The sequence below is a fragment of the Eptatretus burgeri genome, chromosome 3, assembly GCF_056783735.1.
Source record: "Eptatretus burgeri isolate ZD-2024b chromosome 3, Ebu_testis_v1, whole genome shotgun sequence".
Taxonomy (NCBI): Eukaryota; Metazoa; Chordata; class Myxini; order Myxiniformes; family Myxinidae; genus Eptatretus; species Eptatretus burgeri.
In genome coordinates this window covers 145,798,382-145,820,504 of record NC_140963.1, presented here as the reverse complement: position 1 = coordinate 145,820,504, position 22,123 = coordinate 145,798,382, and the positions used below count along the sequence as shown (strand labels likewise).

At 41.3% G+C, this 22,123-nt stretch overlaps 1 protein-coding gene across 11 annotated transcripts in view; it reads left to right on the top strand.

Annotated features, from left to right (window-relative positions):
- BLOC1S1 (biogenesis of lysosomal organelles complex 1 subunit 1) overlaps positions 1-22,123 on the top strand; it is an 83,530-nt gene that overhangs the window by 16,063 nt on the left and 45,344 nt on the right. For all 11 annotated transcript variants that reach the window (XR_015056744.1, XR_015056750.1, XR_015056747.1 and 8 more), the window contains one exon: positions 7,535-7,607. Coding sequence is in view for 3 of the 11 variants with exons in the window: in XM_085876097.1 (XP_085732223.1) it covers positions 7,535-7,607 (73 nt within the window). In the remaining 8 variants the exon portion in view is untranslated. The remainder of the gene's footprint in view (positions 1-7,534; positions 7,608-22,123) is intronic.

Below are 22,123 nucleotides of genomic sequence, written 5' to 3'. Positions count from 1 at the left end.
TTAATGGTAAATGCAAAGTGAAGCTGGTAGATTGATGAAAAGTATCAGGAAGAGGGTCGAGAAATACGTGGTTTCAGGAGGGGAAATGTTCGGAAGGATACAAGGGAAATTATTATCATTTTGATGGATTTTTGAAGAATTAGATAAGATGGGAGGTTGTAGGAAGAATTTGTGCAGGTAATGGTGAGAGTGGTTCAGGTCAAATAGAAGAAAGATGGTGTGCCGGCAGAAGGAGGAGGATTTAGAAGAATCATCAGAATCGGTACTCGTGGGTCTGCAGGGAGAAAGGGTTTTTGTTTTTGTTTTTAAAATTTAAGACAAGAAACAGTGTCGATTTGGGACGGATAGACAGGGTGTGTTGGGAAAAGTGGGGAAAATATTGATTGATGGTAATAGGGAGAGAAAACAAATAAAATGATCGTACACCAAGAGGGGAAGGACGGGTTGGCCTCAAGGATCCCGATAAGACAAGGTCGACAAAAACTCACAAAATAGCACGATTTTTTTTTGAAACAAAACCGAACTCTGAACACACAGTAAACATTTGGGATATGAGAGAAGCTGCCGTTGCTGCAAACCCAGAACCGGAAGTGATTTCATGTATTATACGAGACGATTTTCCATGATCTACTTTCACGGACCAATTAAAGTATGACCTGTCAAATTGGAGGAGTTGTAATCAGAAGCAGAAGGAAATTCAAGTTGAAATGAGAATCGTTAGAGTGAATTTGTTTGTTTTGATTTTTTTTGAAGCAAGGAGTGGAAATAGGATAGTGTTGAGGTGATAGAGCCAAGCTACCCAGGATAGCAGCAAGTTGGCAACAAACACTCTATCTGAAGGCCCTGTCACACCTTGACGATTTAGCCAGCGTATGCCGACGTATGAAAAAAATTGTCTAAAACGCTGGCACACGTCGAATACGTTATGGGTAAGTTTTGTATGCGTTAAGAGCACGCTGGCATACGTCGTAGTATGCTGTCATACGCCGAGCTCGTCGACAAATTTTTTGACTTATGCCAGCGTATGACTCACATGTTCCGCATACGCTGGCCATAAGTTGTGGGCACGTTATGCGATCGTTGACAGACGTCGACACACGTTACTTGTAAGTTACTCATGAGTCAAAACACGTCAAGGTAATGTTTAGCATACCCGAAACTTATTTCTAACCTATGAGTAACGTATTGTATGCACGTTACGCGATCGTTGACACACGTCGACACACGTTACTCATAAGTCGAAACGCGTCGAGGTAATGTTTAGCATCAGTGTTCCAGACTCCCTGTTTTTTTTTTCTTTTTTTTTTTTTTCTTTGGTATGACAGTGATGTTGAGACTTCGATTTCAAGTGCAGTTATGATATAATTAATAGGCTGCCGCTCAACGATTTAAATCATAACCGCACTAGAAATCGAAGTGTCAACATCACCGTCATACCGAAGAAAAAAAAAAAAAAAAACGGAGTCTGGAACACTGACGCTACCATTACCTCGACGTGTTTTGACCTATGAGTAACTTACAAGTAACGTGTGTCAACGATCGGGTACGTGCCTACAACTTATGGCCAGCGTATGCGGAACGTGTCATACGCTGGCCTATTCTGAAAATTTGTCGACGTACTCGGCGTACTACGAAGTATGCCAGCGTGCTTCAGCGTGCTCTTAACGTATACAAAACTGACCCATAACGTATTCGACGTGTGCCAGTGTATTCGGCAAATTTTTCATACGCTGGCTAAAACGTCAAGGTGTGACAGCGGCTTGACACTTCGATGTCTCGTGCGGTTATGATTTGAATCGTCGAGCCGCAGCCTTTTAATGGGCTACGCCACGTGATCGTCGGCGATACGCTGCCGCGCACTATGCATAAGTTTGACTATCGTTGGGCATAGGTTGTGAATGCCGACAACACGGTCAGCATTCGTTGATATAAGTTATCTACAGTGGGGCGAACAAGTATTTGATACACTGCCGATTTTGCAGGTTTTCCCACTTACAAAGCACGTAGATGTCTGTAATTTTATCATAGGTACACCTCAACTGTGAAAGACGGAATCTAAAACAAAAATCCTGAAAATCACATTGTATGATTTTTAAATAATTAATTTGCATTTTATTGCATGAAATAAGTATTTGATCACCTCCCAACCAGTAAGAATTCTGGCTCTCACAGACCTGTTAGTTTTGTCTTTAAGAAGCCCTCCCATTCTCCACTCATTACCTGTATTAACTGCACCTGTTTGAACTCGTTATCTCCATAAAAGACAGCTGTCCACACTCAATCAATCAGATTCCAACCTCTCCACAATGGGCAAGACCAGAGAGCTGTCTCAGGACATCAGGGACAAAATTGTAGACTTGCACAAGGCTGGGATGGGCTACAGGACAATAGGCAAGCAGCTTGGTGAGAAGGCAACAACTGTTGGCGCAATTATTAGAAAATGGAACAAGTTCAAGATAAGTCAATCAACTTGGTCTGGGGCTCCATGCAAGATCTCACATCGTGGAGCCTCAAGGTTCATGAGAAAGGTGAGGGATCAGCCCAGAACTACACGGCAGGACCTGGTCAATGACCTGAACAGAGCTGGGACCACAGTATCAAAGAAAACCAAAAGTAACATAATACCCGTCATGGATTAAAATCCTGCAGCGCACGCAAGGTCCCTCTGCTCAAGCCAGCACATGTCCAGGCCCGTCTGAAGTTTGCCAATGACCATCTGGATGATCCGGAGGAGGAATGGGAGAAGGTCATGTGGTCCGATGAGACCAAAATAGAGCTTTTTGGTTTAAACTCCACTCGCCGTGTTTGGAGGAAGAAGAAGGATGAGAACAACCCCAAGAACACCATCCCAACCGTGAAGCATGGAGGTGGAAACATAATTCCTTGGGGATGCTTTTCTGCAAAGGGGACAGGACGACTGCACCGTATTGAGGGGAGGATGGATGGGGCCATGTATCGCGAGATCTTGCCCAACAACCTCCTTCCCTCAACAAGAGCATTGAAGATGGGGCGTGGCTGGGTCTTCCAGCATGACAACGACCCGAAACGCACAACCAGGGCAACTAAGGAGTGGCTCCGTAAGAAGCATCTCAAGGTCCTGGAGTGGCCTAGCCAGTCTCCAGACCTGAAGCCAATAGAAAATCTTTGGAGGGAGCTGAAACTCTGTGTTGCCCAGCGACAGCCCCGAAACCTGAAGGATCTGGAGATCTGTATGGAGGAGTGGGCCAAAATCCCTGCTGCAGTCTGTGCAAACCTGGTTAAGAACTACAGGAAATGTCTGATCTCTGTAATTGCAAACAAAGGTTTCTGTACCAAATATTAAGTTCTGTTTTTCTGATGTATCAAATACTTATTTCATGCAATAAAATGCAAATTAATTATTTAAAAATCATACAATGTGATTTTCAGGATTTTTGTTTTAGATTCCATCTTTCACAGTTGAAGTGTACCTATGATAAACTAGAACGGGCACTCATAGAGCGCATACCTTCGCCGCCACTACTTTTTTTGTTCTTGGTATGAGTGTGGGGAACTGGTTTCATATGAATGGTCTTATGACACAAACCACATATCTATAATGTCATGACCCCCCCCCGACTTTCGGGGGCTACGGACTGAACAATCAACTCACGTCGTTTTGGCGAGTCTTCACTCGCAAGCTCGGTGAATACAACGTTTCAACAAGAGAAGGTAATCTCGTTTGATGCTGCTTTCATGCAAATCGAATAAGAATTGACTGAGTTATGCCGAAAACCGCATATTTTTCAAGGGCGTGACTCCCCCCCCCGACATTTTACCCCAACCGGTGACATGTCTTATGACGTCATTGTATCACAAGATTGGGCATTAAATTCTGAACATTTTGGTGCTGGGTTCATGTAAAGCGGACAAGAATTGACCGCGTTATGACAAAAACCGCATATTTTTCAAGGTCGTGACCCCCCTGACCTTTGACCCCTAACCGGTAACAAGAGTATGGGCGTCATTGTGTCATATTGCATATCACAAGATGAGGCGTTGAATTCTGAACATTTTGGCGTGAGTTGCATGCAAATTGAATAAAAATTGATCGTGTTATCGTAAAAAGACGATTTTGACCTTTTCGTGACCTTGACCTTTGACCCGAACGATCCCAAAATCTAATCGAATGCTTCCTGGCTAATAACCAATCATCCCACCAAATTTCATGCAATTCGGTTTAATACTTTTTGAGTTATACGAATCACAAGATTACAAATAAATAAATAAATACACGCCGACCAAAACATCACCTTTCGCAGAATGTGAAGGTAAAAAATCCAGACCTTTACATGCTTTGTAAGTGGGAAAACCTGCAAAATCTGCAGTGTATCAAATACTTGTTCTCCCCACTGTATATATTATCGAAATGTTCTGTGTATGTTCCTAATACGTTTTGCAGACGTCCAACTTGTTATGAATACGTCCAAAACTGGAAAAAAAAAAACATCAATAGTTTTTTTTTTTTTTTTTTTTTTTTTTTTTGTATACCTTGGTCGAGGCTCGTATGAGAGCAAACACACAACTCACAGCAAGGAGGCATGAGACCAGAGGGGCGGGAGTGGAAGGGACAAAACAGTGGAGAACAGACACATTAGGTGAACTGTGGAAGGGAGAGGGATGGGGATGGGACGGGGAACATAGCGAAGAGAAGATGGACATTTCAGGGACTTTCAGGAAGGAAAGCAGGAGAAATGAAGGAAGTGGGCTTGGGTGGATTATCGGGGGTAGAAAAGATCGAGGATTTGGATGGGGGAAGAGAAGAGAAGAGGTGGTGGTGAACAGCTGTTTTGAAAGCCTGGAGGGAAGAATGGGAAAGAATAGAGTGAGGAAGTTTATTCCAAAGGCGGGAAAAAAGAGGAATGAAAGAGTGAAGATGAGCAGTGATTCGTGATTTTGGTAGTTTTACCAGAAGGGGGTTGTTGGCGGACCTTGAGCGCCCTGTGGAAATGTGGTGGGGACAAATCGCAGAGAGAGCAGGGGGGGCAAGGCTGGAGAGGAGTCGGTAGAAGACAGAAAGACCACCGACCAACCTGCGGTGATTGAGTGAGAGACCCAAAGACTCAGCTTCATTGCGGGAGATGCCGATGATCTTAAATGCCCTGGTTTCGACAGCGTTAAGCCGAGAAAGGTGGGAGGCAGGAGCACCAGCCCAGAGGGGAGAGCAGTACTCCATCAGGCTACGGACAAAAGCTTTGTAAGTGGTCAGGAGCTCAAGAGGACCGAGGAAGGACTTAGCATGACGGAGGATTCCCAGTCGGCGACTGGCTTTTGAGGCGAGGTTGGAAATGTGACTTTCCCAGGAAAGGTCATGGCAGATAGTGAGACCTAGAAGCTTGAAAGAAAAGACTTCTTCCAGAGGATTGTTGAGAAAGTGGATGGGGGGGTTTTGTAAACGGTCCTTTCGAAGAGACATAGTGAGAGTGTGAGATTTGTCTGGATTGAAAGACATGTTCCACGTGTTGGACCAGTTTGTGATTTTATCCAGATCTGCAGTGAGCGAAGAAGCTGCTGCTTGCCGGTCTGAGGGATGACAGATGGTACAGCAGAGGGTGGAGTCGTCGGCAAAGAGAAATAGAGGATTTTCCAGAGAGTCCGAGAGATCATTGATGAAAACCAGAAAAAGAACAGGGCCCAGAACGCTACCTTGAGGAACTCCAGCCTGCACAGGAAGAGGGGATGAAAGAACTCCATTTAGGGCCACACGTTGACTGCGACAGGAGAGGAAGTCTGCGAGCCATGAGTGGAGATGGCCTTGAATACCATGGGAAGAGAGTTTGGTGAGTAGGGCAGGGTGCCAGACTGTGTCAAAAGCACGTGATATGTCCAGGGATACGGCTCGGATTTCCTGTCTGGCATTGAGGACCTCCATCCATTGTTGGGAGAGCAGAAGCAGCATATCCAGGGTAGAGTGACCTGGTCTGAAACCAAATTGATGATTGGAAATCAAGTCATTGGAGAAGAGGAAGGATTTCATATCTGAAGCGATGATGGATTCCATCACCTTACTGATGATTGGGAGAAGGCTGATTGGTCTGTAGTTATAGGGATCTGTTTTTGCACCTTTTTTATGCAGGGCAGTGATGTTTGCAGATTTCCAAGCTGATGGCAGATGACCTTGGGCAAATGAGAGGGTGAATAGAACAGAGAGAGGGTGAGCAAGAGCAGAAGAGCAGGCTTTGAGGACACGTGGGCTGATGCCGTCTGGACCGGTTGCAGAATCTGACTCGAGGTTTGAAAGCAAGCTCTCCACCTTGTCAGGAGAAAAGGATACAGAGTCCAGGGACAGTTGGGTGCGACTGGGTAAAGTGGGTAGAGATAGTGATGGGTTTAGGACACAAGATTTAGCTGCAAACACCGAGTTTAGACATTCAGCTTTATCACGTGTGGAATCAGCAGTGCGGCCATTTGAGGTAAGGGAGGGGATGGAGGGGGAACATCCACCAGAAACAGATTTGATTAAACGCCACCAGGATTTTGAGGAGGGAGAGAGGTTTGAGAGTTCAGACTTGAGATGAGAAAGTTGTTGTTTTCTGGCTCTCCTGAGGGTAGATACACACTTGTTCCGAGCTTTGTGGAAAGAACTGAGATTGCCCTCACTTGGGTTTGCTTTCCATGAGGCAAAGGCAAGTTGTTTCAGGACAACTGCCTCGCCACAAGCTTCAGTAAACCAAGGGCGGGAGGAAGGGTAAGACAACTGAACACGAGAGGGGATAAATCTGTTCATGAGGGAGAGCAAGTTTCTTTGAAAGAATTCCCAGGATGAGTTGATGTTTGAGAAAGTAGTGATAGGAGACCAGTCTGTAAGTTTTTGATGGCTGCTCGGAGACCCTGCCAGTCGGCTTGAGTGAAATGCCAGACTCGACGGCGGTGAGGTGGTTCTCTGATAACAGCCAGAGAGATGTCCACTTTGACAAGGACGTGGTCAGAAGAACCAATTGGAGCGAAGGAATAGTTCAGCGTACACCAGCGTTTTACATACATTTTGATACCTTGCCATACGCTGGCTAAAACGTCAAGGTGTGACAGGGCCTTGAGGGAAGGCCGTGTGAGGCCTTGAACAATATGAACGAAAAAAATTACACAAACAACGAACAAATGAACATGGAATACATCAGAAACACCTAAACGAAGACTCGACAACATTAAAACACGACAAATCTGGTGAGGAAAACTCAGCTCCATGAGGAGCTCAGATTTTTCACCAGCACGTGCAAAAACCCCCAAACTGGACATCCTTTAAAATGCATACTGGCATTTTATGATTTAACAAATACGTGGATTTGCATTGATGTTGTATTTTTGCTTTTTATTTTTATCTTATTTTAGGATTGATAGTAAGTGCTGGTGGTGATTGAGTGAATCTTTGATAGGGCAAGTTGAGTTGTTTGTTTAAGACGTGATGTAAACTCGATTCAGTAGTTCTAACAAATTAATGACGTGTTTTTGATTATAATTAACCTGTCGTCGTAATTGCATTTTGTTTGAATGTTTTTTTTGTTTTTTTTTTCTTTAGAACAACGAAGAAAACAAGCTGTTGCTGCTGCAGTGAAACTTTCAGATGCTTTGGTCGATCAATTGAATGTTGGGTGAGGATGCAGATGCAATCTTTCTCTCTTCATTGTTATTGGGGTTCTCACTTACAATTTGCTATTGTTTTCTTTCCACCAAATTTTCTCACTGCTATTTCTCGAAGACTGCAACACCAACAAGAACGATACTCATTCGAGCACATACCCTCAGCCAGGCTGACCAGTTTATGTTTCGTCTCCCACTGTCTGGATCCGTACCTGGTTCAAAATTGAATTGGCTTGTTCTTGTCCCCTCTCAAACGCATTTACCATGTTTTGATATAACTCATCTGCAACGTTTTGAGATATCGTGCTATATATCGTTTTGGCCCCATCTCCTAATGGTGAAGAATTGCTTAAAAAAAAAATCATAGGATCTGGATTTGGATCTTTACCAAAATCTAATCAATTCGTCCTTGACACACACCCAACCTGTGCACCAAATTCCATCCAAATCCATTACTTTTTGAGATATCCCGCTCACAGACAAATAAACAGACAGGGGTGAAAACATAACCTCTGTCCACCTTCTGTGGCAGAGGTAATGAACATGAACTTTTAACCCTTTGAACCCTAGCAGCTGTTTCAACAGCCGCCATTCAAATCTCCATATTCCCTAGCGGCCGGATTTTTCTCCAGAGGCCCGAGTGGGAGAGCCGAAAGTCTAAGGAGCTCAGGGTTCAAAGGGTTAAATGCCCATTACAAGTCATCGGATCAAGTGCACATCCTTAAACGAACCGGATTGGTCCAAAGGCTTTGTATGTTGGAGTTAGGATTATTTTTCAAAGAAAATTAAAAGATCATCTTGTGCAGAACCGCTGAATTGATTGATAGAAAATTTCAGATATATCATTGATGTAATGGCCACTTCGAGTTTGTTTCTCTGTAAAATAAAATCTTTGGTGCAGACAAACAAAATTGACCATTTGCGTTTTATTCTTAACTTTTGTCTTTTATTGGCTCGCCTGTTCGAAGAACAGAGAGCTATAGCGATACCCCCGGCGTGAGCATGAGCGTCAGTGTGAAAATGTTAAAGTTTTTGGTGCAAGTTATTTCCTTTCTAATGTTTTTATCGACCACACTTTTTTACTGATTACAATATACAAATACATATATTGCTTAAAAATTATTTGGATCAGACTTCACTGCAATGCTTTATAAAAAATATTATTAGAAGAGTCTTCAGCGTGAGCGTCAGCATCAGCTTGAGCGTGAAAATGTTAAAGTTTTTGGTGCAACTTATTTCCTTTCTCGTGTTTTTATCTACCACTACTTTTTACTGATTCCAATATACAAATAAATATATTGCTTTAAAATTATTTGGATCAGACTTCACTGCAATGCTTTATAAAAAATATTATTAGACTAGTCTTTTAAAAACGATAAATGTATAAACAGGTGAGCATTGGGTGGCTTTGACACCAACTCTGGTTATTTTGTTGTTTGTATGAATGGTTGTTTGCAAAAGTACTTCTATAAAGCTCTTTATACTTTTGAAAAACCACCTTTTCTTTGCCGTCACCTTCTTCATATCTTTTCCTGTTCTTGAGAGGGAGGGAGAGATGGTTCAGTCGTCTCTTGAAAGGGTGTCATATGTGACCTTTGAGGCCTACCATATCACCTTTTCATGATGGTGGTTTGTTTCAGGCTTGTTTGTTTTTTGATTAAGTGAATATTATTGGTTTTATATTTATTCATTTTAGTTTGTTGTTATTGTATTATTTGTTTAGTTTCTCTTTGTTTTTCAAAATTTTGTTCCCATTTGACCTTTCCCGCTGAAGACTGACTGGTAAGTGTGTCTGTTGGGTGGTGTCATGGCATTGGCACGTGCAAACTTGTGCTACATTTGAGTAACTCTCGTAAGCACTGCTTAGCCTGTGATCCTCTGGAAGGTATTTCCGTTGAGAATGTTGTTATACGTGTGTATATGATTGGAATTGAAACCATCTGTGCTGCGTTCAGGTGAATAAATTACTCACTTTTTTAGCTCGCGTGGAACGTTGTTCCTCGGAGCTTATCAGATGTCACGTCATCCACCTGACCATCCAGCCACAAACTTATGCAACTTCTTCTCTGAAACTACACACATTGCTCAAATAGCTAAGTTTGCCTTGAATAAATTAGGAGTCCTGTTTAGATGTTGTAAAGATTCTTCTCCTCAGAACAGTTGCTCCAACTAAATAAAGGATCGATTCATCCTTGTATAGTACTGCTCTCACATCTGGGGAGGTTCCAGCTCCACATACTCGATGGACAGAATTGAATCCAAAGTTATTCGACTTGTCAACTCCACCAATGTGACCTCAAAACTCGACCCGCTCAAATTACACCACATAGTCGGCTCTCTTTCTCTTTTCTACAGATATTACTTCGGTTTATGCTCCCAAGAACTTGCTGCTTGTGTACCTCCATCATGAGCGAGACCAAGGAATACTCAACAAGCCACAACATCACATGATTATTGTGTGGCCATTGGCAACTCAAGGGTGACCCGTTACGATGTTTTTCTTCCCCTCCACTGGCAACTCTGGAACGCTTTACCTTCTCACGTCTTCACAAACACTTATGACCTTCACCTTTTCAAAAAACAATTTTTTTACTTCCTCAAAAACTCTTAGACTATTCTCTCTTTCCTTACTTTTCTGTCCATGCAGTTCTTTTATTCAGGCTTGGCCTCAATGAGGACTATTTAGTCCGTGACTGAAGCCTTCAACACCTACAATGCGCCAAAGTTTGTTCCCGGCATTAAGAAAATCGGCCCGAAAGGTGTTTACGGGGGGTTGCCCCCCAAAAGAGATGGTTGGTTCTCTCCAGGGGTCTCTGCTGACTTTCTCAAAGATAAGTTTCCGGTCATTGTTTGTCGCGTTTTGACTTTATTTTGTCACCTCCATGTTTACTTTGTGTTCCAAGTTCAGTTTTGTTTCAAAACTTGTTCTATTTTCGTGAGTTTTTGTCAGTCTTGTCATGGCGGGTTTCCCTGAGGCCGACCCATCTTCACATCGATGTGTACGATCCTGTTTATTTGTATAGTATTTCTCCTTATTACCATAAGTTTTATTTTCTCCACTTTTCCTTCTGCCCTCCTTCTATCCCTCTCACCAACACCCCCTGTTTCATGTCCTAAAATGCAAAAAAATGACACAACAAAAAAACCCTTTCCCTTCTCACCTTGTACCCCATGTAATCACATGATTTCTCTACCCCCTCTTCTTCTTCTTCTTGTAACTTTCGCTGATCCACCATCTTCCTTCTATTTTAGCTGTTCCAAATTCACCAAACACCTTCATTTTCTTTTTTCCTTCACCTCATCTTACCGAATCTTTATGAAAAATATTATGAAAAATGGTCTCTTAAAATGTTTCAACTTCCTCTTTCACACGTGTGGTTCTCTATATTGTATCTTAATTAACTGCTCTTCTTCTTCTTCAAATGACTTTTCAATTTGACCTTTCTTTCATCCCGTGCCGAAAAAGTCCCACTGTTGCAACATTTCTTTTCTCCGTTCTCTTGATTCTCCTTTGTTGTATCCCTCATGTAATTTCTTTAATTCCATCTCTGACTTTACAAAAATAAAATTAAATCCCAGTTTTCAATGCATGTTCGTGTTCCATCAATCGTCCTTTTTTTTTTTTTTTTTTCCAATTGCAATGCCAATTCACCCAACCTCCTTAAAATCCTCAACTCCTCAGCTGTTATCCCCTCTCCTTACCCCTCCCATACTGCCCCTCATCCTCCCTCCGCTCTTGGCAGCTCTTCACTGTCTTCTGCTTTAGTATCAGCGCCTTATCTGTTGTCCAAAAGTGTGTGGTGTTCAAGCATCTGTGGGCTCCATTCTAACCTAACAGATATCTCACTCTCTCAATCAGTTCACTCCTCAACATTTCAAACATGCTCTTTCTTTCCTCTCGTCACAACTCCCCCTCTTCCCAACCCCTCAAATCTTGTACCTCCCTGTGCCTGCTCCCTTCTTCACCATACCAATGCCAAGTCTCATCCTTCCCCTCTCCCACCTCTCCCATCATCCTCCTGCCCCTTGGCCGTGCCTGCTCCCATCGTCTCCCCTCCCTATCAAAGCTTCCCTCCTTCCCCTCCTTCTTAAAGCAACCTTCTCACTCTTTTCCCTCAAAGCATCCATCTCGCCTCTCTCAAAAACTCCTCTCGCCCTTCTCCCAACAATCTCAACCCTCACTCTCCCGTCTCAAAGTTGCCCCCCCCCGCATCCACACAGCTGCCTCCTTCCCCTGTCCTCTCTCTTCAATATAATTCCTCCACCTCCTCCAATCTTCAACTCTCCCCCCCTCTTATTACTCCCCACTGTTCCTCATCACATCATCACCGAACCTTTTCTCCTCCTCAACCAGCCCTCTCCCCTCGCTCTTCTGCAATCCCCCGCACTGTCAACAACTCTCCCTACCTCCCCCTTCTCCCTCCTTCTACCGCCCCCCCCCCCACTCAACTCCCCTTCCCTGCACCCAAAGCCACGTCCCCTGCCTCTTCATTAACAGTGTGGACTTCAAACAACTGGGACCTTTGCTCAAACCTGACATATCTCTCCGTACAGATTATCACTGACAAAACAGACATAATCTGCTTAACTCTGTGCTTGCTTCTAAATCTTGCGTCCCAAACCCATGGCTTTCACTACCCACCTCACCCAGTCACACCCAGCTCTTCCTCGACTCAGTGTCCTTTTCTCCCGACAAGGTGGAGATTTTTCTGTCAAACCTCGACTCGGATTCTGCAACCGGTCCAGACAGCATCAGCCCCCGTGTCCTTAAAACCTGCTCCTCTGCTCTTGCTCACCCTCTCTCTGTTCTATTCACCCTCTCATTTGCTCAAGGTCATCTGCTATCTTCTTGGAAATCAGCAAGCATCACCACTCTCTATATAAAAGGTGCAAAAACAGATCCCTGCAACTACAGACAATCTGCATTCTCCCCATAATCAGCAAGGTTATGGAATCCATCATCGCTTCCAACATTAAATCCTTCCTCTTCCCCAATGGCCTAATTTCCGATAATCAATTTGGTTTCAGACCAGGTCACTCTACCCTGGACATGCTGCTTTTCCTTTCGCAACAATAAATGGAGGTCCTTAATGCCGGACATGAGATCAGAGCCATATGCCTTGACATATCGCGTGCTCTCAATACGGTCTGGCACCCTGCCCTGCTCACCAAACTCTCTTCCTATGGCATCCAAGGCAATTTCCACTCATGGCTCGCAGACTTCCACTCCTGTCGCAGTTAACGCGTGGCCCTTAATGGAGTTCTCGCATCTCTTCTTCCTGTCCAGGCTGGAGTTCCTCAAGGCAGTGTTCTGGACCCTGTGCTTTTCCTGGTTTTCATCAATGATTTTTCCGACTCTCTGGAAAATCCTCTTTATCTCTTTGCTGATGACTCCACCTATCTGCCACACCATCTCTCCACCTTCAAATCGGCAGGCAGCAGCCTATTCACTCTGCAGATCTGGATAAAATCACAAGCTGGTCCAACATTTGGAAAATGTCTTTCACTCCTGACAAATCTCACACTCTCGCCATCTCTCTGAAAGGACCGTCTGCAACCCCCCCCCCCCCCCCATTGACTCGCTAAACAATCCTCTTGTGGAAGTCTTTTCATTATAGCTTCTTGGTCTCACTATCTGCGATGATCTTTCCTTGGAAAGCCACATCTCCAAGCTGGCCTCAAGTCAGTTGCAGACTGGGCATCCTCCATTTTGCAAAGTCCTTTCTTGGCACACCTGACCTTTTGACCACGTCCAAAGCTTTAATCCGCAGCCTGATGGAGTACTGCTCTCCCCTCTGCGCTGGTGCTCCCACCTCTCACCTTTCTCAGATTCATGCTGGGGAAACCAAGACATTTCGGACATTGGTATCTCCCGTGATTAGACTGAGTCTTTGGGTCTCTTGCTTTCTCACCGCAGGCAATTCCGTGGTCTTTCTGTCTTCTACCGTCTCCTCTCCGGCCTCGCCCCCTCTTCTGTGACTGAGATACATCCCCCCCATATTTTTGCAGTGCGCTCAAGGTCTACCAGCAACCCCCTTCTGGTAAAACTACCAAAATCAAGAATCACTGCTCACCTTCACTCTTTCGTTCCTCTTCTTTCCCACCTTTGGAACAAACTCCCACACTTTCTTCAATCCCACTGTTCCCTCCAGGTCTTCAAAAGAGCTGTTCACCACCATCTCTTCTCTTCCGCCATACAAAACCACACTATTTTCCACCCCTGCTAATGCACCCCAAACCCACTTCCTTAGAATTCACTGCTTTCCTTCCTGAAAGTCCCTGTAATGACGACCTTCGTCACCCGTGATGTACAAAAATTTGTTCACAGCATTAAAAAAATATCCATAGGTATTTACTTTCTTCTCCGTTACATATTTTGTGGGTCATGCATGCCGACTGGTGGTTCCCCAGTTATCTTATCCATCTGCTACCAGCTGAGCGCCCAGGGGTATTTCCCCTACGTTTACTCTCTCTGCCTTCGTGGCAGTCAACAAAATTGAGAATCTTTTTAAACAGGAAACTTCCTGTTTTTAAGGATGTCATAAAAGATATATACAACAGTTACGGATAGCTAATGTAACGTGTTCAATAGGGTGTCATAGCCCCTGGGGAAGTGGCGGTAAAACCTAGAATTTTTATTTTTTTATATGCTTTTAAATTCTTAATTAAAATTGAATCATACATACACTCTAAGACTAGAAAACAAATCACCTTCATAATAATTCGAAGAACCATGCTGTATATTGATATAGAGCATGAGATGGTGTGGCATGTGTATTTGGTTGAAGAAGAGGCCACCAATATGGCTATGCACCATGCTGATTGATGCTGCGTTCCATGGTGATCAATAAATTACAAGGAAATTGTAATATATTGGAAGGCGGGCCTTGCCGTTGGTGGGTTGCCCCTTCATGGATTTGCTCTGATTAATTTATTGAGGCAAGATTTGCGGATTAAAAAATAGTCAATGCAGAGACTTGTATTTAAGGAGTGCGATCACGCTTGTCAATTTTTCTCTCGGGGTGTTGTCGATTGCATGCCTGGAAAAATAAATAAATAGAAAGAAGAAGCAGAATAGGGAGTAAAGGTATCCCTCGCTTACTCAAGTGGTTATGTACCTTTGTAACCCCTCCTTATGCGGGAGATGGTTTTCCATTATTTCTGATGGAAAAATTATATTGTTTTTCCTCGCCTAACCGTAATGTTTCGGTCAAAGAGCAAAGCCATGTGCTTGGTATAACAATGTTGTTTTTTGCAAGTGACATAAAATTATTATTTACCTAATGACAGAGTCAGTAACACCAATAAGAGTGTTTTTGTCACAAAACTTTCCAAAACAATCTTGAGTCCAAGTTTAAATTAGTTTGCCTGATACCGAAACCAAAATAAAGAACTCTTAATCCACCATGTTTGCGTCTAGTAAAATAAAAAGAAAACCAATTTTCATTTCCTGATATATATTGTGACGTCCACGGGACTTGAACAGTCCCGCCAACGTAGAATGAGCCGAAACGATGGAGTCGATTTATTTGTTTATAACCCAAACATGGCGGTTCTAATCGCTCTACCGCAAACGGGACGAGGAAGGTGGCACGAGTCACTTTTCACTGAGTTGATGATGTTTATTTGTTTTTTATAATTACCAGAAATAACAAGACTCGGCAAGAAGAGGGATCCGGGGCGATTCGATGGGATGGTGTGGGATCGGGCGTGGGGAAAAACACAGACAATTCCAATGAATATACAGTTCTCAATCCCTCTAAGGTGCCAAACACACACACACACACACACACACACACACACACACACACACACACACACACACACACACACACACACACACACACACACACACACACACGCACACGCACACACACACACAACGTAGCTATTTCTGGTGGTCAGGCTGGACCGTGGTGTGGACGCAACTGTCCCTGGATCGACGTCGGACGAGCCGGCCTTGCTCTCGTCAGGGGGGCAGAAGAAACCGCGGTGCTGTCGACCTCCTGGTCTTGGCCCAAGTCCGCTCACAGCCGCCAGGGAACCAGTTCTGGCGCCAAGTTGCGAGCAGGAGAGGGAGGCAGGTCTGCCCGCCGTTCGACCCCGCACTCCGAGTCAGCAGAACCCCAGAGCCAACCAAAGCGAGGCACGAGGCTCAGCAAGGCTCCCAGACACTATCAAGAACACGATCGATTCAGCACAACAACCAGGACGCTCTCTGCCGCCACAGCTTCCACACCAAAAAAACACGATCGTTCTGGTTGTAATCTTCTTCTTCCTTTTCGACCCCGAACAGAACCTTTTTATCCTTCGTCCTCGTCACTCCCAATCGAGCCGTTTATTGGCCCACCGCCATCGCCTTCCGCCAATCGTGATCACGGGGCGGAGCCATCCGCTGCACTGTCCTGTGACGTCACGGCCAGTCTTCAGAGAATACCAAAAGGGGTTTACGCAGACACATTTACCCTATCCCGTGTCCCTATCTAATTACGTGACATTTATCATTTCCCCCTTGAAGAAATGAACATTTACTAGACAACTTATCACCACTGAATTGCTACTTATTACATCGAGATCCTGGTAAACTCGAACAGCATGGCATACCTAATTAAACATCCTAATTACCCTTTGAATGCATACAGTGCATTGTGCATTGGTGTCAGCAATAGCATTGTTGAGAGGGGGATTTAGCCATCTCACTCACATGGCAGGAGGCCAAATCTCATGCATGGCACCATGGAGGATCATCTTCTTGTTAAAGTGAACAATTTGGCTTGGACAGAAAAAGAGAGGGAAGAAGTGATTAAATCTGCCCTTGGCAACTGCATGAAGCGATGGTGGAAGGTCAAACAAGACATCATTGACACCCGTCATGCAGCCTTGGAATCTCAGTGAAATGATACAAAACAGTCACAGTGACTTTGAAATATCAAGCAGCAGCAATGACAGTATTGTTGGCATCAGCAGTGATAACGGTTGTTCTGTTGGTGGAAGTGGCTATTACCAGAATGATTTGGAGACATCAGATATGGAGATGTCAGCAATAGCGTTGTTGAAGGGGTGGGGGGGGGGATTTAGGAATCTCACTCACATGTCAGGAGGCAAATCTCATGCATGGCATCATGGAGGTGCCCATCAGATCTCAGAGCTTGTTGAAAGCTCTGAGAATGAGGACATTACATTGGTTGTGTTGAACATTGGTTGTGGTTTTGTGTTGTACCCAGGCTGGTGTTTGAAGATGAAACATGAATATTTTCTTGTTTGAGGCATGCTAAATATTTGTATCAGGTAAAATTTTATGAAACTGACAATGCATTGCACGGGTTCCAAATATATATATATATATATATATATATATATATATATATATATATATATATATATATATATATATATATATATATATATATATATATATATATATATATATATATATATATATATATATATATATATATATTTGAGACATTATCATTATAAAATACAATGTGGAGTACTTGTTCTTTGCTCTTGTTCTCTCTTTACTTGAGCAAATGCAATCACTCCCGCAAAAAAATTGAGGAGAGCAATATTAACGGGAGTAACCGCTCTCACAAACAAAATCAAAGAGAGCGACTTACAGCTCTCACAGAGTTGACAAAGATGAGTCTCTGAATGTGCTCGAATACGTGTGGGTTGGCAAACTTTTCCACATTTATTCACCTCATTAACATGGCCCTTCAACACAATAACCCCCTCAAACCCCCCAACATAATCATCATGATAATCTCCATCAACTCATCATTAGCTTCACCATAATCGACATCACCATTGCATTATAGTATCAAGTTTATCATCATTATTATTAAAGGCAAGTTTCATGTTCTTTATAACTTAAGAAACAAGTAGAAAAGAAGTAAATTTTCATTGCCCCCATTGTTTCAGTAATTTTGCTGAATGGAATTAAAGGGCGAGCCCATATTTATCGACAACTAAAATCGCTGCTTGTCTACCAGTCAGACATCTTCGATCAGATCGCAAAATAAAGTAAGAGGTACATAAATGCCATCATATACTGTGTGTGCGCCAAGTTTGAACAAAATCTGATCATGCATGTCTGAGAAATGGTTGGGGACACATTTAAGTTACAAAATGGCCAGCAGTTGGCCACATAGGATCTGATCTTGAAAAAACAATGACGTTCATATGCAAGCCATCATTTGTTATCTGTGTGCCAAGTTTGAACATTGGTAAATACATGTCCGAGAAATGGTTGAGGGTATATTCAACATCGTTTTTTTTTTCACAACTAAAATGGCTGTCGGTCTACCAGTTGGCCATCGTTGAACAGATCACAAAATAAAATTAGGTGCAAGTGTATGCCATTTGTTTTCTGCATTTTTTGCCAAGTTTGAGCAACATCGTTAAATGCATGTCTGAGAAATGGTGTTCAACATGGGTTTTTTTTACAACTATGTTCCAAATTGCTCGTCCCGTCTGGCTTTTCCCACATACAATGTTTTTTTTGTTTTTTTTTTAAAGTAAATAAACTTTTACATAGGCAAGAAACGTGTTTGATACATCCGGTGCGTGTGCCGTCAGTTACCATTCATTTGTGTGACCTCGGAGACGGTAAAGTAGTGTAATTAATGTTTCGGAAATCAGTGGAGGCACACATGAGACCTTCGGCTAAAAGGCACGTTGAGTTTGCGAGAGTCAGTTGTAACAATATGTTTGTGATTATTCTTGTGATATCCTGTGTTGATGTGTTTGTGATTATTCTTGCAATATCCTGTGTTGTGTGCTTGTGATTATTCTTGTTATATCCTGTGTTGTGTTTGTGATTATTTTTGTGATATCCTGTGTTGATATGTTTGTGATTATTCTTGTAATATCCTGTGTTGATATGTTTGTGATATCCTGTGTTGATATGTTTGTGATTATTCTTGTAATATCCTGTGTTGTGTGTTTGTGATTATTTTTGTGATATCCTGTGTTGATATGTTTGTGATTATTCTTGTAATATCCTGTGTTGACGTGTTTGTGATTATTCTCGTAATATCCTGTGCTGATGTGTTTGTGATTATTCTTGTAATATCCTGTGTTGATGTGCTTGTGATTATTCTTGTAATATCCTGTGTTGATGTGTTTGTGATTATTCTCGTAATATCCTGTGTTGATATGTTTGTGATAATTCTTGTAATATCCTGTGTTGATATGTTTGTGATTATTCTTGTAATATCCTGTGTTAATGTGTTTGTGATTATTCTTGTAATATCCTTTGTTGACGTGTTTGTGATTATTCTTGTAATATCCTGTGTTGATATGTTTGTGATTATTCTTGTAATTTCCTGTGTTGATGTGTTTGTGATTATTCTTGTGATATCCTGTGTTGATATGTTTGTGATTATTCTTGTAATATCCTGTGTTGACGTGTTTGTGATTATTCTCGTAATATCCTGTGCTGATGTGTTTGTGATTATTCTTGTAATATCCTGTGTTGATGTGTTTGTGATTATTCTTGTAATATCCTGTGTTGATGTGTTTGTGATTATTCTCGTAATATCCTGTGTTGATATGTTTGTGATTATTCTTGTAATATCCTGTGTTGATATGTTTGTGATTATTCTTGTAATATCCTGTGTTAATGTGTTTGTGATTATTCTTGTAATATCCTTTGTTGATGTGTTTGTGATTATTCTTGTAATATCCTGTGTTGATATGTTTGTGATTATTCTTGTAATTTCCTGTGTTGATGTGTTTGTGATTATTCTTGTAATATCCTGTGTTAATGTGTTTGTGATTATTCTTGTAATATCCTGTGTTGATGTGTTGGTGATTATTCTTGTAATATCCTGTGTTAATGTGTTTGTGATTATATTCTTGTAATATCCTGTGTTGATGTGTTTGTGATTATATTCTTGTAATATCCTGTGTTGATGTGTTTGTGATTATTCTTGTAATATCCTGTGTTGATGTGTTTGCGATTATTCTTGTAATATCCTGTGTTGACGTGTTTGTGATTATTCTTGTGATATCCTTTGTTGACGTGTTTGTGATTATTCTTGTCATATCCTGTGTTGATGTGCTTGTGATTATTCTTGTAATATCCTGTCTTGTGTTTGTGATGATTCTTGTAATATCCTGTGTTGATGTGTTTGTGATTATTATTGTAATATCCTGTGTTGATGTGTTTGTGATTATTATTGTAATATCCTGTGTTGATGTGTTTGTGATTATCCTTGTAATATCCTGGGTTGTGTTTGTGATGATTATTGTAATATCCTGTGTTGACGTGTTTGTGATTATTTTTGTAATATCCTGTGTTGATGTGCTTGTGATTATTCTTGTAATATCCTGTCTTGTGTTTGTGATGATTATTGTAATATCCTGTGTTGTGTGTTTGTGATTATTCTTGTAATATCCTGTGTTGATGTGTTTGTGATTATTCTTGTAATATCCTGTGTTGATGTGTTTGTGATTATTCTTGTAATATCCTGTGTTGATGTGTTTGTGATTATTCTTGTGATATCCAGTGTCGATGTGTTTGTGATTATTCTTGTAATATCCTGTGTTGATGTGCTTGTGATTATTCTTGTAATATCCTGTGTTGATATGTTTATGATTATTCTTGTAATATCCTGTGTTGATGTGCTTGTGATGACTTTTGTAATATCCTGTGCTTGTGATTATTCTTGTAATATCCTGTGTCGATGTGCTTGTGATTATTCTTGTAATATCCTGTGTTGTGTTTGTGATTATTCTTGTGATATCCTGTGTTGACGTGTTTGTGATTATTCTTGTAATATCCTGTGTTGATATGCTTGTGATTATTCTTGTGATATCCTGTGTTGATGTGTTTGTGATGATTATTGTAATATCCTGTGTTGCCGTGTTTGTGATTATTCTTGTGATATCCTGTGTTAATATTTTTGTGAATATTCTTGTGATATCCAGTGTCGATGTGTTTGTGATTATTCTTGTGATATCCTGTGTTGATATGTTTATGATTATTCTTGTAATATCCTGTGTTGACGTGTTTGTGATTATTCTTGTAATATCCTGTGTTAATGTTTGTGATTATTCTTGTGATATCCAGTGTCGATGTGTTTGTGATTATTCTTGTAATATCCTGTGTTGATGTGCTTGTGATTATTCTTGTAATATCCTGTGTTGATATGTTTATGATTATTCTTGTAATATCCTGTGTTGATGTGCTTGTGATGACTTTTGTAATATCCTGTGTTTGTGATTATTCTTGTAATATCCTGTGTCGATGTGCTTGTGATTATTCTTGTAATATCCTGTGTTGTGTTTGTGATTATTCTTGTGATATCCTGTGTTGACGTGTTTGTGATTATTCTTGTAATATCCTGTGTTGATATGCTTGTGATTATTCTTGTGATATCCTGTGTTGATGTGTTTGTGATGATTATTGTAATATCCTGTGTTGACGTGTTTGTGATTATTCTTGTGATATCCTGTGTTAATATTTTTGTGAATATTCTTGTGATATCCAGTGTCGATGTGTTTGTGATTATTCTTGTGATATCCTGTGTTGATATGTTTATGATTATTCTTGTAATATCCTGTGTTGACGTGTTTGTGATTATTCTTGTAATATCCTGTGTTGATGTGCTTGTGATTATTCTTGTGATATCTTGTGTTGTGTTTGTGATTATTCTTGTGATATCCTGTGTTGACGTGTTTGTGATTATTCTTGTAATATCCTGTGTTGACATGCTTGTGATTATTCTTGTGATATCCTGTGTTGATGTGTTTGTGATGATTATTGTAATATCCTGTGTTGATGTGTTTGTGATTATTCTTGTAATATCCTGTGTTGACGTGTTTGTGATTATTCTTGTGATATCCTGTGTTAATATGTTTGTGATTATTCTTGTGATATCCAGTGTCGATGTGTTTGTGATTATTCTTGTCATATCCTGTGTTGATGCGCTTGTGATTATTCTTGTAATATCCTGTGTTGTGTTTGTGATGATTATTGTAATATCCTGGGTTGACGTGTTTGTGATTATTCTTGTAATATCCTGTGTTTATATGTTTGTGATTATTCTCGTGATATCCAGTGTTGATGTGTTTGTGATTATTCTTGTAATATCCTGTGTTGATGTGCTTGTGATTATTCTTGTCATATCCTGTGTTGTGTTTGTGATTATTCTTGTGATATCCTGTGTTGACGTGTTTGTGATTATTCTTGTAATATCCTGTGTTGATATGCTTGTGATTATTCCTGTGATATCCTGTGTTGATGTGTTTGTGATTATTCTTGTCATATCCTGTGTTGACGTGTTTGTGATTATTCTTGTGATATCCTGTGTTAATATGTTTGTGATTATTCTTGTGATATCCTGTGTTAATATGTTTGTGATTATTCTTGTGATATCCTGTGTTGACGTGTTTGTGATTATTCTTGTATTATCCTGTGTTGACGTGTTTGTGATTATTCTTGTAATATCCTGTGTTGATGTGCTTGTGATTATTCTTGTAATATCCTGTGTTGTGTTTGTGATTATTCTTGTGATAT